The sequence below is a fragment of the Halichoeres trimaculatus genome, unplaced genomic scaffold, assembly GCF_033239565.1.
Source record: "Halichoeres trimaculatus isolate MK-OKI-2021-1 unplaced genomic scaffold, fHalTri1.1 fHalTri1_scaffold_23, whole genome shotgun sequence".
NCBI classification, from domain to species: domain Eukaryota; kingdom Metazoa; phylum Chordata; class Actinopteri; order Labriformes; family Labridae; genus Halichoeres; species Halichoeres trimaculatus.
Window position 1 is genome coordinate 9,463,228 of NW_027437201.1, and position 17,344 is coordinate 9,480,571.

Below are 17,344 nucleotides of genomic sequence, written 5' to 3' on the forward strand. Positions count from 1 at the left end.
CTTCTCTCTCTGGCTTTAACTCTCCTCCTCAACTGAGCAGGCACGATTTCAAACCACCAAGGGTAGATTACATGATAAATAATTTAGTCTGGATCAATCTGTGATCGCTCAATCCGTAAATCTGTGCTGTCTTTGCTTCCTCCCTCTTTTCCCTTTTGGTTATTTTTTTTTCTTCTTCTCTGTGTGCGAGGGAGAGTGCAGAACTCCAGCTTGGCAGATCGGCAAATTACCAAACGACAAGTTAACAGCAACAGCGACGACGACGACGAAAAAACTCAAACCAGTAACACGGGAACGGAGAAACAACAGAGAGAGGTACAAATCAACATCTCAAGAGCAGGGACACGTTGGTACACGGAGGAAGAGGACGAGGAAGAGGAGGAGGAAGATATCAGGCTGAGGGGAGCAGGGGGGAAGGGGTGGTGAAGATACGACTGTTGCGGATGGATGGAGACAATTAAGCAGCACAGCAAGGGTGGCACCGTGGTCACACAGCAGTGGTGCAGATATGTTACAAAGCTAAAACACACCACCAGGCGTGCGTGTGTGTTTGTGTGTGTGTGTGTGTGTGTGTGATATGAAGATACGGCTGACAGCATCATGGGATCAGGATTTAAGGACACTAGGATGAAAGTTTGAAGAGTTGTCGGGAAAAGGAGTGACACTTTTTTCAACCTGTTTGTTCTTTTATTCCTCGTCTCCAAACAAAAGAAAAAAAAAAACAGTCTTACGGCCATGGATGAAAGCTGGCAGCCCGAGGGAGTGTGTGTGCTCGTGTCCTTAGAGAAAGATTAGAGCTACCAATATTTTTAGGAAGTATTCTGAGAAGAAGAGTGAAAGCAAATTGAAAAATGCGAGGAAGATGTTGCTCCTAAACGAGGTTCACAGAGGTCACGGGGAGGCTCCCACGTCAGAATGCACAGGATGAGTGTCTCTTAGATACATGTACATATATTACACTTTTCTACATATATCTATACATACACTGTATTTACACAGTGATTATAAACAAACCAGGCCCTTGCAGAAAGCAGAGAAAAGGAGGGAGGGTTAGAAGAGGGAATGGTTTAAGAGGGGGAGACAGGGAGGGAGGGAGGGTCGGGAGGTGAATGAGGGAGAGGCGGCGGGCAAACATGCAAAACGCAGACGCCTTTCCCCTGCTCGCGCTCTCCCTCCACTGCATACAGACACAACAGAACGTGTTAACACGCGCAGGTTAACTTCAAATTTGCACAATAAAATCCCTCTTTTAAAAAAAAGTCACTGCTTTAAAATGAAGGAGCCTCAAACATCGGATCAGTCAGACAAAAAAAAAAAAAACAGTTAAAAGAAAAAGAGGCTCGGTTATTTCTTCACAGGAACAGAAAGGGAACAGGACGCTAAAAACACAACGAAACACAGAACCTCAAATCAGACGCCCCTCCCTCCCCGAAATCCCACAACGACACGATTCTTTTTTTCCGTTTGGTCGGAAAAACAAGCAAACAAACAAAAACACATAAACACATAAAAAGCCTAAAGTTCTACACTTTGGTGCTTCATGTTTTTGATATCAAGTTTCTCTGGTCATCAACGTCTCTGACTGAGCAGACTTGACTTTTTTTTCCCGCTAGAATTCAGTTGGGGAAAACCTCCCTACTTCTTAACATCAACGTCCGGGTAACGAGCACGTAACACTTCCTACCCGGTTAACCCCTACAATGCCAACAAAATGTGTCCCAAATCTCAGCTGCTAACCTCACACTCCCTTCTGTTCCTCCCTTCTTAGATAGTGAATATAAATGCTTGGTTGGGTTTTGGTGGTTTCTGGTACATCTAGTCATAATTTACACAGCATATTCATAACTCATACTCATAAACTGTCACAAGTTCAACTGTAAATCCTCTCCTCACGCAGGACGTCTCATGTCGCGCGGGCAGAAAAAAGATGGCTGCCAGGGGAGGGATAGAGGGCAAAGACACGCCCTCCAATCAGGCGCCAGATGCATGCATCATCCCATGGGGGCGGTGTCTTGTGTTCAGCCGGCCCCCAGCAGGTCAAAGGGGGGACAGGATTGGTTGGTAACGTGGAGAGGGATGCAATCTTGCCCGGCCGGGCTCCTGGCACAAGCCAATCCACGCAGAGGACGGGCCTCCGAAACACGCTCGCTGAAAAAAACTGCCCCCCAAAACACACACTCCAGTAGACTGGAGGCTCAGGACCACTGGGGGGGGAGAAGAGGAACACATTAGAGCTACTTACTGGTTCTTATCCTTTCAGCTTCTGCTCTTTTTTTCAGGAGAAGCGACTTAAGTGGACGTCAAAGCTAAAAGGAGCCGCACAGGTCCAGAAACACAACAGTCAGAAGATCAGACAGGGTCAGAAAAACAACATTTTCTGCCTTTATAATTAGTAAAAAACTGACAATGGGGATGGCAGAGGTCTCCAGCTGGACTTTTGTTTGGGCGCTCAGGGACAACATGGCAGATTCTTAAAATCCAAGGACACCAGGATGCCCTCAGAGAGGTTTTAAACAAGAAGAAAACTTATTTAGAGGAGAAAATTAGGAGGAAGTGTGAAATTAACGTCAGTCAGTTTAAAGAACTTTGGCTTCATTAAGTAAAAAAGGCTGAAGGGATTTTCACCTGACTGATCATCTTTAGAGTAATCTTTCTGACCTGGAGGGACTTAGTTTTTGTAAATCATGCGCTTCTTCAGTTTAGTGTCAAAATGACAGACTAGGGATCATAAAGTCAAAGATGTCCAAGCTGTGAGTGACACGTCTTCGTCTTAACAAGGTTTTACAGAAATTAAAGCATCTGTAGAAGTCTAACACATCTTCTTCCCGTCTGTAAACTCTCTGTTTGTGCCCGTACCTGTTCACTGGAGTGGTGCAGCTGGCGCTCCTGAGCAATGGAAGTGAACATTGAGCCACTTGCCATCCCGGCGATGCCACACCCTGGTCTCCTCTGATTGGCTGGAGCGAGGGCGGCCCGTGGTGTCCACAAACTGTGTGAGCCGGATGTAGGCAATGCACGCAGCGTCCTCGCCGATCAGGTGCACGTGAGGGTTGAGCAGGGTGGTGTGCACAGGCTTGCTGTTCTTGCTCAGTACTGAGGGAAGAAGACAGACAGACGAGGCGTTCAGGTGATCCTCATCCTGTCTGGGACCAAGCTCCACCCAGGTGGATTAAAAAATGTCTGTGTGTACAAGAAGAGACTCACAGTTTTCAAAGTAGAACTTGTGGAAGTCCATGCCCTCCACCAGATTCCCCAGGGCCTCAGGTTCAAAAGAGGTGAGTCCAGGATCGCAAATCCTCCTGAGAGGAGAGGAGATAAAGAGGCGGTGAGTGAGAGGGAAGAAGTGTGGGTGAGACATGAGAGGAAAGAAACAGTCTGGGGAAAACATAAAGACGACTTCAACACAGCTCCAGTCCTGCTGCATAGATCCTCCTGCTGCTTCTCGCCGTGCTCATGCAGCCGTACTCACGTGTAGGCCTCGAAGTCTCCATTGTTGATGGCTTCAATCAGCTGCTCCGTTATCTTGATGATCTCCTGTTTACGAGCTGCACAGACACAGAGACACAGAGGGAGCAGGAGTTAATGGTGAGAAACAAGGAGAAGGTGAGTCAACAATTAAGTATGTTGTGGTTTTTACTCGTCGACATTTCCTCTCGTCACCTCAGCTCCTGCCTTCCTTCAGGCTCTCCCTCCTCTGTCTCTACAGCTCAGCGCTCCTTCTTTAACCTCCCTGTCTGTTCAGAGCAGCCGCCTCGCTGCAGCTTGACCTCATCGCCGTCTGTCCCTCCGCTTCTCACCTTCTGTGCAGCACAGAAACTGACTAAAACACCGCCGAGTCACACACGCTGGCACCAAAATCTTCTCATGAGCGGCAGACGCTTGGAAGCGAGAGTACGATGGCCACTTACAGCCGACTAAAGGCTCTCTGCTGGGATTGAACGCTCAAGAAAATCATAGAAAGACTTGTGGGACTTTTAAGACTTTGCAACTTGACTTTAAACAGAAAAAAACATGAAACGCCTCTTTCACTGTCTGCTTTGTTTTTTTTGCATCAATAGTTTACGGACTCCAGAGTCTGTTACACAAACGAATGAACTTGCAGAACCAGTCGGATCACTCTTTGGTAACGTGGTCACTCTGGTTATTTTTGTGACCTGATAAAAACTCCTTACTGTGGCTTTGAGTGAAGAAGTTGAACCACAACACTTAAATCTTAAGATCTAAAGATTAGGGATGCACGATACTATTGACACGTTATTGGTATCTGCCGGTATTGGCTTGAAAATAAAATATCAGATATCAGCCGACACTCCAAATTCCACCATAGAGTAGTATATAGAGGGATAATTTGTTAATTGACAACGCCGGATACGTGCGAAACTTGTCCATGGTTTGTCAACTGCCATGAAGGAGTTAACCACCAAAAAACAGGTTTTTAAACTTAATATCATCACTTTGACAGATGGTAAACTGCTCCCAGGTTTGTGAAACAGCAGTGAGTGGACAGAAGAGATCAGCAAGTGGACAGATACTTGGTGGATAGACGTTCCTAGCGGAGAAATCCGGCGTGTACCCAGAGAGGAATTCAAACACACAACTGTCTCTCGATGCTCATGACTGCATTATCCGTGGACACTTACCACACTGTGACAAGACCAGGATGTAAACATGTGTCAACAAACCAGAAAACCCCCAGACTAAAAAGAGCACACAGACTGCTGAGTCTGAGACCAGGTTCATAATAAAAGAACCAGAAAACTATGTTGAGAGAACTGCACCAAATCAGATAAAGACACATTTAATTATTTACCCCCAGACGTTGCTGGTGTTTCACTGTTAAGTGTGACCCTGTGAACTGGTGACTCTCGGCTGTTAATCACTGTACTGTCCATAGACTGTACATAGAGTGGACAGCGTGGCTCTGCCATTTATCATTGTACGGTTTTGAGGCAAAAAAATCCCACTACAGGTGCAGCCATTGTAGCAGTTTGCAGCTAGAGTCTGCGCAGTAGAGATGATGAGGGATTTTGGGAGAATCTGAGACAAATATTTTTTTTTCTTTCGAGAATCAAATCACTTCTCGACTCTACCTCCTGACATAATTTACAATACACGAGAACGGCAGCTGTCAATCATCGTTAAACGTCACGTAAAGCCTCGTTTTTGACCTCGTATAACTAATGAAAACAAAACTTTTCAGAAAAAAAAGAGGACTGGAATACAAGACTGACAAATGATATCTTCAAATCACCACAACAATCGGACGTGAGAAACATTTCCACGAGCAGTATTAATTTTTTTAAGTTTGACCACACCCCATCTGGAATGGCTGGAGGGCTGGATTTTTTAACCTATACTGCAGCCAGCCACCAGGGGGAGCAGTTTTTGTGGAGACCTCACTTCAAGCCGAGCAAGCGGACTTCCATTTTTTTTCAACAGTCTATGATACTGTAGGCTGAGAGTCACCAGTTAGCATGGTCGCTATTAACTCCAAAACACTGACTGCTCTGTGACGGTCAAAACTTGATAGACGTTGCATCTCTTGTATAGTATTGTTTCTAAAAACTGACAACAGAACAACCAAACATTTTTATGCTGCTAACAGGTTGAATTTAGTGTTTATAAAACGCTAACTCGTCTGAATGAATGGAGCTAAACGCTGCTTCTGCAGTCAAGATACAGCGCGTCTTTATGATGACGTAGACTGAGAATCCCTCTTTACTTTTATTTTGCACAAGAAATGAATATTACATAAAAAAATGTGATGAGAGTTTGCACCATAGTACAGTATGCTGCTTCCAATACAGAAGACAGTTGATGATCTCTGCAACTATTTGCACAGAAAAAGTATCAGTGTGGGCTAAACGAGTTGTTCAATATCAGTATATCAGTATATCAGATACTGGCAAAAAATTAAATATCGTGCATCCCGACTAAAGATATGCGAGACACTGGCTGCTCTTTCTGCTCCTGTGTGAAGCATCTTGTCAGAGAGGTTAGGGTTTAGGTGAGAAACAGAAGAGAAGGTGAGGTTTGTTAGTCGTGGCTGTGCTCTTACTCTGCTTAGTGTTGTTTATAGCTGCGACAGTGTTGCTCCCTAGCGGAGCGGCAGGCATGGAGGACTGCGAGAGCTCAGAGTCAGGGCAGGAGCTGTTGCCTGTGCTGTTCCATGCCATGCGCTTTAGGTCATGCGGTGGAACTGAAACACACAACGGATGGTCAACAAAGGAGGACACATGGATGGATGACAGAGACGAACATGTGATCGTCCACACCAACAGCATGCACTCAAACCTCATGCACATACCGAAACAAAGCAGACATGTGTTAGTGTTCAGTGGGATTAATGAGAAATAAACAGAGAGGGTTAGTGTGGGGTTATGACAGGCGTGCTGATGGGTAAACACAAGGACAAGATGGCAGCTGGAAGCCAGATCTGTTAAAGCTCTGATGCTGTGTGATGTGAAGTCATTGGACTGCCTGCTCTGCTCACATCTACTCTACTCTTAATGCTCGTCTGCATTAACAAAGCTTGGTCTGATGAGCTGCAGCGACGAGCAAAGACAGGGATCGAAGACACTGTTATGAGCTGTGAGTAGACTCAGCATGGTGAGGAAGGAAGACGGAGAGGAGGACAGAGGAGGAGGAGGGAGGACAAGAGATCAGACTGTCCCGTAGTGCAGGTGTGTCTGACGAGGGCAGGAGGCCAGGAGGACAAGAGGTTAAGAGATGAGAGATTAGAGCAAAGAAGGGGGGACGGTTTGAGAGAGGCAGGAGGCGAGATAAGGACGCAGTGAGAGAAATCGAGAAGATTAAAAAGAGAAGTATGAGGGAGAAAATGTGAGCACAGAGAGGAACCTGATGCTCTGTGCTGAGCAAGGTTCCAGTTAAAGTCAGACAGGCAGGCAGCAGGAGCCTGTCAGACAGGGAAGCTGGTCTAAGGACACCCAGCTGCAAGGTGAGCAAGGCTTCCTCCAGCTGGAGCTGTCACATTAGGAGGACAAGGGGAAAGATGCAGTGATCACCAAGAAACACACACTCACACACACCCACACACACATTTTAGGGTTCCCACAGTGGCCCTGATGGAAAAAAAAAACTTGACTTTTTCTGTTTGACTTTTCATAATTAGGTCACAGTTTCTCAGCGAGCGAAACAATGAGTCTGCTTTTCTGGAAAGTTTCAGAGCAAAGTGAACTTCAGGCTCGGGCTGTGAGGCAGAGAAAGGTGGAGTCTGGCTGGACTCACATTAAACGGTTTTAATGGACACACCAAGCAGGAAATGAGCGTCTGCAATCAGAGTGTAAAACAAATTCATTCTGGTAATGTATCCTGATTAAAGGCATATTCCACTTTAATACTGCTCATCTTATTAATGGCTAGACAGCCCTGTCAACAGGCGGATACAAAGCCTGAGTATGAGGGAAGGAAACTGATCCAAGTTTCACCAACATGTGGTGTTTGTTTGGGATGGTACACCTCTTAAGTTTGATCTTAATGAATAAATAAAATAAATTCCCTTCATTTTCAGGTCTTTAAAAGTCTTTCTGTGTTTAAATGTCTAGTTTGTGACATCAACTTCTGCTCTCTTCTCCGGCTGATTACAGCCATGCTCTCAACACTGTTCACTGATGGAAACACGGATAGGGATGGGTATCAAAAACTGGTTCCTGTTAAGAATCGATGAGAAACGGTTCAATCCATCGACATCATTAGCAATTATACCTAACGATTCCCTTATCCATTCTTTAGAATTCACAGGAGCTGCTAGGCATCTTTACCTAGGCTGCAGCAAAAATTGCATTAATATGCTAGCAGTTAGCATAAATCAGTTCAACTTCGGTGTTACCACAGCATTTTAACTTTCATCACAGAATACTTTCACAATTACTCTTTGTAAACAATACTGACAACTCTAACGTCATTACAGTAACAGGCAAGAGAGGAGAAAAGTTAAACTTGAAGCATTGCTGTAACCACTTCAAGACACTAGGTGGCCTATTTCAGTCAATAACATAACAAAAAGCGCAAATACATCGATGTCACACAACATGTGATTTTTTTCACCTATTTATGTCCAGAGATATCCAGATCCATATTTATTTACTTATAAACTCAATTAAATGTTGACACACAAAACCTTTAAAGCTTTTTTCTGTGCAGGGAACTGATAAGGGAATCGATCAAGAATCAGATCAATAAGCGGAACTGATAAGGGTACTGGTATCAATAAAATCTTATGAATACCCAAACACACAGATATTCAATACCTGAACACAGATATTGCTGGTGTTTGGCACCACTGTAGGAATTAATTTGTTACCTGTGTAAAATACTTGATCCTGATTGGTCCAAATCCAACAACCTGATTGGACACATCATGTTAAATCTGTTCAGAAAGTTTCAGCCCAGCCTGTTGACACTGTGGCAAAAACGTTATCGTTATTTGTTCCAATAGAGCGTTCGATGAAACTGAAAGGACTTCTTGTTTTTAGGGACAATGAGTCGTCTAAAATCATTTCTTTTTACGTCTTTAGATTTAAGCTTAACGCTAATTTTCATAACAACCCCTCACTGACTTTACACCGTGACCTCTAGACTTTAACTTGTGAAGAACTTTTTATTTTAATTGGTCGTTGTTGCTTGTAAGATCAAATGAGGCGACGACTCAGTGGACAAGGAGCAAATCCAGGGCAATTTAAAGTCAAAAAGCTTAAAGCTCCGCCGGATTTTAGATACAACTTTATATGAAGGTAAGAAGAGTTTAGTGAACACTCTCCAAGAAAACTCTGTGTAAACAGGGTCACTTAACGTGGTAAAACCTGACAAATAGAGTCAGAGTGAAACTGTGATGGACGCTCACGACATGTGGATGTGTATCTTTCCTCAGGCTGACCTGAGCCCTGTTCAGTCGGCTAATGTGGGCTAATGAGAGATTGTGAGGCTAAAATGATGAGGTTAACGCTCATCCGGATTATTTTGGTTTGATGCCATGTTTTTGGTTACATCAGTCTGGAGCCGTATTCAAGAGTATTAAGATTTCATTTGTAGGAGTTGGGGGATTTTCTTTAAGGCTGCCTGCAGCAATTTCAAGAGAAATAAGTTTTTAACTCAAACTTGTTCCTGTTTTTCTGGATTTCCTCTAATTGAGGTAATAAAAAAACATGTTAATATTTTGCATTTTCTAAACCAGTGGGAACCCTCAGAGAAGCTTGGTGGATCAGAGTGAGGGAGCTCAAAGATGTGAGACGTCATTGCCAGTGACTACAGAAAGCCAGGGTGGGAGTGGGGGGGTTGGAGTGGGTGGGTGGTTGGGTGGGGGTTGTTAGGTCCTTGCCAGTGGCGACCGCACAGCTTCTGGTTGCCATGGATACACTTACTGGCAGGTGAGCTTTGAGGTGAGGGCAGAAGTGGGGGCATCTCCTCTGTGGCGCTGCTCTGCGCCGAATTGTCCGCTAGAAACACACACACGATAAGTACGTACATATACACACACACATACACACACACACCACAGGCACACAGTCAAAAGTGTGAGAGACACATTTTGTTGTGTTCTCAGAACACCTGCCAGTCTGTACAGTCAAAAAAAGACATTTTAGCAGATGGACGACAGAAAGAGAGACAGAGCGGATAAAAACAAGAGGAAGTAAACACTTGAGTACCTTTCCTACCTTTCATTTCCTCCTCGTCGTTGGTGGCGTTGCTCTCTGTTGATCCCTGGAGTGCAGCGAGAGATGGACAGAGAGAAACTGAATTAACTCAGCGGGTTTGTCGTCCATCAGCACAAAGAGTGGAGCAGTAGGGAGATGCTTTGCCTTTCAGGCCGGCTACACTCACCTTGACTCCATCAGGAGGGTTGTGGACCACTGTGCTCTGAGACTCCTGTAATGTAGATCAGAACAGTTAGTCCTGCATGTTATGATCCTGATCCAGTGCCTCACAACTGGCTTCAAGCTGGACCTCATACATCACTTCAGGAGTGAAAGCTAAACCTGATGCCTGTTTTTTTTTTTTTTTTACGACAGCTTCTCTGATTTTAGGATTTCATATTTTGTTGACTCATAATATGTTTCCTGTGGGTGTGCTCAAAATCCCCGGTGAAACAAAGATATTGGAGCTAAATTACTAAAACAAGAGAGGAAACAAAATTATAGTTAGAAAATACTTTTTAAGAATTTGTTTGATCGACTGAGAAATCAATCTGCATATTGATTGGATAAGAAAGAAATGAATACAAAATTCTCAGTTCAAATGTCACATTTATCTAAGTCACAGCTGTGATCCTAAAAAGAAACCAATCTTTCTTTTTCATTTTAATCAATTGATAAATGTTGATGAAATCCAGTTTTGATGTTAAAGCACTGAATTCCTGGCAGAAATAACAAAACATTTCACTTTCAAATCTTCAGAAATCAACACCTCAGTTTCAAAACATTTATATAAAGCTGAGGGTTGTTAAAATTTATCGTTAAAGCATCTGATCTGTTGTCTTTGCACTATTTTCGATTTCATAAAATGTTTAAATGATTTGCAAACCATCAAATTTTGTTTTCATTAACATCTTGCACAGAGTACCAAGCTGAAAATGGATCTAACACTTTCTCTTTCAGCCAACTGTTCCACCAGTTGTGACACACTTCAGTAGACCCGACAGAGTAATAGCGACTAGTAGTATGTAACACATGCTAGTAAAGCGTCAGTGAATTAGAACATGCCAGCACATGGACTGAGGATTGGTCGTTTGGTTAGGAGAACAGGGATGGTAATGGGAGTGTTGGGTTGAGGATGATGATAGGAGCCAATAAAGAGTAAAACACAAGGTGAGATGGTTGCAAAGCTGATTTAAAAAGTTAGGAGGGAACTTGTTAAAGGCAGAAATCCAAGACCACAGAGGCTTAAACATGACATAACTAAATTCTACTTTTACTCCATGGGAATGAATCAGGACTCTACAGTTCTCTGTGCAGCTAATCCTGCAGACAGGTTCATGCTCCTTAGAAATCTACTGAGGTGCGAATGTGCAGCTGAGATCCAGTCAAATGGAAGTCATAATTCTTCTTTTCACCCTCCGACTTTGGAGACTAGTTTTTCAGGAACACATGAGCACCTCGGGAGGTAAACGTCCAGAGGATGGGAGCTGATGGATGAATGTTACACCTCCAGGATGGTGAATGAATGATGACAAGCAGCGACTACAACGATGGAGGGTGATGCACAATGGGCCACTATGCAACTACTGGGATGACGGGCGGGTGTTAGGAGGTTTGAACTGTCGCTGAGGCGGCCTACTGTACCATCTGGGCGTTGGTTGCCATGTTGGTGTCTTTCAGGGCATTGATGGCGCTCACTATACTGTTCTTACTGTTGTTGGTGGAAGGCTGGGACGAGAACGCAGACACTCAGGGTGAACACATACGTTACAGACGTCAACATACACACAGATGCATTAGAATTGCACGCCTTTCAGGGAGTGGAGCTAATGTTGGCTGAGGCTCCCGGGCTGTTAAGAGCTAACAGGGTAAATGAGAGGGTGAGTGCAATAGAATGGCCTCTAGATCATCCTTTTTACTGCCTCACTAACTCTTTATGCCTCCGCCACTTAACTGCACAGAGAGACCCCTGGGGCGGGTGAGAGGGAGGCAGGAGGCAGGAGGAAGAGGAGGAGGAGGGATGCTTAATGGCAGCAGAGAATGAAGGAGCCTGACTGAGGGCTGACTCAAGGTGGAAGAACTGCACAGAAAAAGATCTGATGTACAATTAGAGATTATTAGATGATTAGAAAACAGTTTCTCAGACTTCCAGGGATGGAACGATACACTCAAATCGCATAAATTACAATTCACGACGCTGGGTTCACCGTGTCTTTAATGGCGTGGATAACCCAGTTTATGTCCAGGCCTCATAAAACCGTTAATGCTTTAATTTGACCACTTTTACAGCCGTATGTCGAGGGTTATGCTCACACGATTTTATTTGAAACTAGGCATAAATTATGTCTGCTTGATCTTCAACGATCATAACATGAGCGCAGAAGAGACGACACTAAGAGGACCAAGAGAGCAACAAAAATGAGGTCATTAAATAGAAGAGAGACAGGGAATGGTGTGTTAGGACAAAAGAGGGCAGAGATGGAATAAGACAGCCTTACCTTAGCAGAATCTGACTTCTTGTTGAGTAAACTTTTGCACGCTGTAAAAAGAAAAAGAGGATAGAGAGAGGGAGAAAACGGCAGAAAAGAAAAGTTTAACTGATGACGACAGCAGCCGCGCCAATCCATACTTTGTATTCAGCTCTTAGAGGAACCCGCAACTTGTGCAAAAACCTGGAGTGGCAATTTTTCATATCTGCCCCCACCCCCTCCCTTTCCCAAATACCTGAGTCTTCATGACAAAGTGAGTCTGGGTGTTGCCTGAGAAAAACATGCATTTAATGGATTTCTGGGGCAAGTTGCTACACTCTGCAAAACCCATTCAACATCATAATCCATTCATTGCCATCTGGGGATAAAAGAGTAACCTGAGAGCCAAGTAAACTTCCTCAATCCATTTCCTGTCTGGAAGACCCCAGCAGATCTAAAAAGAGAGGGATGGTCAGACTCAAACAGCCGCCAGGACTGACGGAGATGAGCTGGGTTAATGTAAATCATTGATTTCCTTTAACGCCCCGGTCACTTTCCCTCTTGCTCTGAAGCTCTCAACTTTCAGCTTTTTTTTTGGCTCGTTTTTTACTGAAACAGTCCCGAAAATGTCTTGTCTTTAATGTCTTACCTTCCAAAAAGAAATGGGAGAGGGGGAGGTGGGGAGAGAGGAGGGTTGAAAAGAGGGCTTAGCATTTCAATACATGACAGAAAGGAGATAAGGGGCACAGCATTTACAGCAGCAAACATCATCATGTGACAACTCATGCTTCTCATTATGCGTCCATTTGCAGCTTCTAACTTGACCCGATCATGCAGCATCCAAGGAAAAAGAATCATAGATTTATAAGTAAAGAAATTTTCATTCCAAAAACCAGAAAAGAGCTGATTTGTTTTCATTCGGCTATGTCTGCTATCGAAAAGCCATCAGGGTGCTGATTGTGACAGCATGGGGGCACCATGTTCAAATGCTCTCTGAACACGTCCTGCCCTCCTGCTTTCTCCGTAGAGTCGTAAACAAACTCCTCATAACAGGATGAGTTAAGCCGAGATGACCCACAGCAGGAGCTCCTCGCCGCTCTGTCCCAGCTCTTGTGATGAGCAGGGAAGGACGGATCAGAAAGCATCTGAAGTTGCACCTCATTTATTATTTCTCAAACCACACAGGACACCCACATGCGAAAGGCAGCAAGGCAAACACCTTTTCAGGAAACAGAGAAAAAAAAGAAGCTTCAAACGCTTCGGTCACATTTTGCTATAATGTCATTAAAAAAAGAAAACATCATGAGCAAACTGCCAAGCCTCGCCTCAGCCAAACTCTGCAGAGATGTGCAAGCTGCTGTCAGTGTTTGCAGTGATGTGTGACATCATCAGGAAACCAGAAGCCAATAAAAAAAAGGCTGCACGATCAAAACATAAAATAATAAAAAAAAGAGAGCTGAGAAGTTCCATCTAGATTGATGGTGTCACATGTGAGCTTCAAAAACACACTTACAAACAGGCAACGTGGTCCAGGATCAGAGGGGAAGCCCGCATTCAGGGGGGCTCTGGCAGACAATCAAACCACCACAAACACCCCAAAACTCATCACACATCCCTGAGGTGACACCCGCCTCCCTTTAGACTCTGAACCTTCAACCCTGCCTGAACGCCATCTTATTCTTCTTTGGGTTAATTTCTACACACTGTAGAGCAGACGAGATTCTAACGTCTGAAAGGGCGACAGCAAATCCAGTCTGCTCAACACTGTTTGCGTCTAGTGTACTGAATCCATGGAGCCACCATCGGAATCGCCGACCTTTACCCACCCACCAAACCACCAGCAGGGCGAGAGCAGAGTCTGGTTTTAGTGCTTTTCAAACAAAAGGAGTCCACCCTGAGAAACACAGGCCGGTATCTGATGAGCGTGGTGGCAGGTTTACAGCCTCGCTGGCTGGTGCCGTTCCTTTCAAAGAGGTTTGGAGACCTTTTTGGAAAGCACTAAAACAGACCTCTGTTTGGGGAGATGAGACGTGGGATGCCTTCAGACTCCAGTGATTCATCAGGAAGGCTGCGGGACAGTGATGACTTCAACAGTTGGCTCTGTGCGCCGCACTCCCATCCGTCTCAGACTCCCCCCTGCTCCTTGACATCCGCCCGGCCCCTCCCCTCCCTCCCTTCAACCACCAAGGTCGGACGATGGCAGCACGCCAACCCAGCTCTTGCCGGCCCCCTGCAGTGTCAGTTCTCGCCCCCAGGATACATGCCCCTCCTCATCCCCTGCCCCAGCCCGCCTTGCGCCCTGGGAGAGCACAGGTGAGCGTGGGGTCAGCTGGAGTTCAGGATGGAGCGTGTTGGAGGCGACGGTAAAACTGATTTTGAAGATGAAATGGGGGTTGCGCATCTGAGGCTGGAGTGGTGGTGAGGTGTGAATGTGAAGAAGCACTTTGGAGTGCGGGTTGGACTGAATCGATTACCGCTAAGTGATGCTGATGTTTATGACTGTGTGCATTATGTCTTTGCAGAGCAGCAAAGACTAAACACAAACTTAAGGGCCTAATGTGTGTGAGATTGCATGCATATGATCAGGTATGTGTGTGTGTGTGTGTGTATGTTGATGAGGATGCTGGCAGAGGCTGCATGCGGGATTGTGAGGATGGTGATGGGTCCCGCCCTGCGCTATGACCCAAAAGAAGTAACTGTGTGTGGAGAGGAGGTGGATGGGCGTGTCTCTGGGACGTACCTTCCTGAGCCAGTGAGGCCGTGGAGGAGGCGGCAGCAGCAGAGTTGGTATGCTGCCGGCCCACTATTGGACAGAAATGCTACAGTTGGGTGGGGCTGTTTCAAATTAGGCAGGTCTAATGTCACGCTTTTTCTTTCTTTTTCTTTTCTTTTTTTCGCTCATGGGCCCAGAGAGCTACAGGGTGAGCTGGCTGCAGCCCAGAAGCATCACAAGGTTTGATGGAAACGGGCTAAAGCGAAAGTCGTGCCCCCCTGTGGTTTCCTGGGCCCAGGATTGAAATCATTAACCATCGACTGACCAATTAACTTAGAGGCTGAGAACAAGGCTTCAACGAAAACAAGTCACTCTCAGCAGGCTGAGAAAAAAACAAAAACACTTTATAACACAACTCCCCCCCAGTATAAAATCTCATAACTTAAGGCCTCCGTCTTTTGAACATGCAAATGCTCCGTGGGCAGCAGAAAAGAGGGACACACACACACTCTCTCACTCACATAAACACACAGACACACAGGGAGAGATACATTAGCATTGACAAGGACGAAACAAGCGCCCACATATAATCTGGTACATGACAGAAAATCACATATTAGCCTGCTAACATACATCAGAGACGATCTTCACTCAATAATCTGCTGTTATCACAACATTATCTCTACAGTGACTCCGACAGAGCCTCACATTTTAAATCAGTGTGATAATAACTCTTGTGAACACACAAAAACATATTGTTATTTTGAGGATGAGTGGGTGAGTGTATGTGTGTGTGTATTTGTGAGTGTGTGTATAAATGTGTGTTTGGTGAGGGGGTTAAAAGAGGTGCAAAGGACTTTATCTACTCTCCTTCCTCCTCTCCCTCTGCATTTGCAGCGTGGGAGGCTGAGGGCGAAGGGCACACCCACCTGAGAAGTTTCTGGACACCAGCATGGTGGTGAGGATGGCTCCCTGGAGAAGGAGAGGAAGGAGGGAGAAGTGAGGGAGGAGTAATAAGAACAAGGAGTTTGATTTTATTTACAAGGATTCAACTTTTTTTTTCCCTTTTGGCTTTGTATTCACGTCTGGAGGGACAACAACTTTATAATCTCTCTTTTTTCCAACACAGTCAAGGTTGTGTGCGTCTTTGTTCTTTGTCTAACAGCGTCTAATTATTAAGATACTCTACGTATCCTGTTACAACTGAGGAGCACAATTAGCAGTCTTCACATCTCCAAGTCCCAGAACATTTTCTTCTATGCAAATTTATTGAAATGATGTGGGGGGGGGGGAAGAAGAGCAAATGACACTTGATCCGTTAGTTTGCATGTTCTCATGTCAATGCAAACTGCAGCTAAATGAGCTGGCTCAGGTTAAAGCGTCTCAGTCCTGAAAGTTTCTGTAAGCTGGAACTTTTTAAACATTGATTTGAGAAGTAGAAATCAAACTTTTTATTTGAAGAAAAGAAGTCAAGGAATTTTGAAACTTTAGTCTCAACTGAATGTAAAATTGATAATCTTCAGAAAAGGAACCAACAGTTGGACAAAGTTAAACAAACTAATTGCACAGCGCGTTTTTTGCGTGTAAGGAGGGGCATTGTTTGACTCTTGATTATCCACCAGAGAACCACAAGCCAAAACTGTTTGGAAACCACGGACTAGACTAGTAGTACGTACTGATTTGTCGGAAAAAACTGTAGTATGCCAAAAAGCAAGTTCTCTGTATGCATGGGCCAGTCTACCAGGGCTGGGTGATATATCAAGATTTTAATTTATATCAATGTATTTCTATATGAAATATACATGGGACAATATTGTTATATTGGTGTGTAGCGTAGTTGAGCAATGAGCCGATTCATGGAGATTCTTCTGTAAAATGTTGTTGATACTTAACAGTTTTGTAAATAGTTGTAAATGGCTGTACAAACGCCCCTGGGAATCTCCTGTTTCCATGTAAACAAGTGTATTTAACCGTTGTTTGTTAAACCTGTACATTGCTTTTCAAAATTGGGTTAGGCCCATCCGTACATATGAAACTGATCTTATATCCCTCCAGGAAGGTCTGACAGCCAGCTGTTGTCGCTGTTTGCTCGGAGACCTAAAACTCAGGACACTTTATTGTCTGTTTAAGTGAAAACTAGGGCTGTCATTTTAACGCGTTAACTAGATTAATTAATTACACTGCAAATTAACGCATTATAAAAATGAGCGCAGATTAATCTGGAGCCCAAACTCGTGGGGCGTTGAAAGACGCACTTATTTTCAAATGTCTGGCGTTTACAAACTGTTTGTCCTACTTGGAAAAAGTGGTGTTCTCGTCAGATGTTCAAATTTCCGACAGTCCCTGAATGTATCACACCTGACTTCAGCAACATGCTTTAAACGGGGGGAAGCGAAAGTGATTTTTGTGAGACTGCCGTCCACATCTCGTTTATTCACACGTCCTTTTTGAAAATCTGCAGAAAATCAACCGTTTGCTCTAGCTCAATTCTGTAAAAAACAGATAATTCT

At 44.5% G+C, this 17,344-nt stretch overlaps 1 protein-coding gene across 7 annotated transcripts in view; it reads right to left on the minus strand.

The window, feature by feature from the left end:
- The window catches only part of LOC141784910 (calcium/calmodulin-dependent protein kinase type II subunit gamma-like), a 45,464-nt gene continuing 28,120 nt past the window's right edge, over nt 1-17,344 (minus strand). The window contains exons 12-23 of one of the 7 annotated variants that reach the window (XM_074662874.1): nt 15,764-15,806; nt 14,862-14,924; nt 12,152-12,192; nt 11,298-11,381; nt 9,841-9,885; nt 9,675-9,720; nt 9,381-9,455; nt 6,059-6,199; nt 3,470-3,545; nt 3,205-3,299; nt 2,857-3,093; nt 1-2,204 (exon numbers count right to left, since the gene is read on the minus strand). In XM_074662874.1, the coding sequence (XP_074518975.1) occupies nt 2,861-3,093; nt 3,205-3,299; nt 3,470-3,545; nt 6,059-6,199; nt 9,381-9,455; nt 9,675-9,720; nt 9,841-9,885; nt 11,298-11,381; nt 12,152-12,192; nt 14,862-14,924; nt 15,764-15,806 (942 nt within the window). In that variant the 3' untranslated portion in view covers nt 1-2,204; nt 2,857-2,860. Of the gene's footprint in view, nt 2,205-2,856; nt 3,094-3,204; nt 3,300-3,469; nt 3,546-6,058; nt 6,200-9,380; nt 9,456-9,665; nt 9,721-9,840; nt 9,886-11,297; nt 11,382-12,151; nt 12,193-14,861; nt 14,925-15,763; nt 15,807-17,344 lie in introns of all 7 variants that reach the window. The other 6 variants (XM_074662868.1, XM_074662867.1, XM_074662869.1 and 3 more) reach the window with 6 other exon arrangements.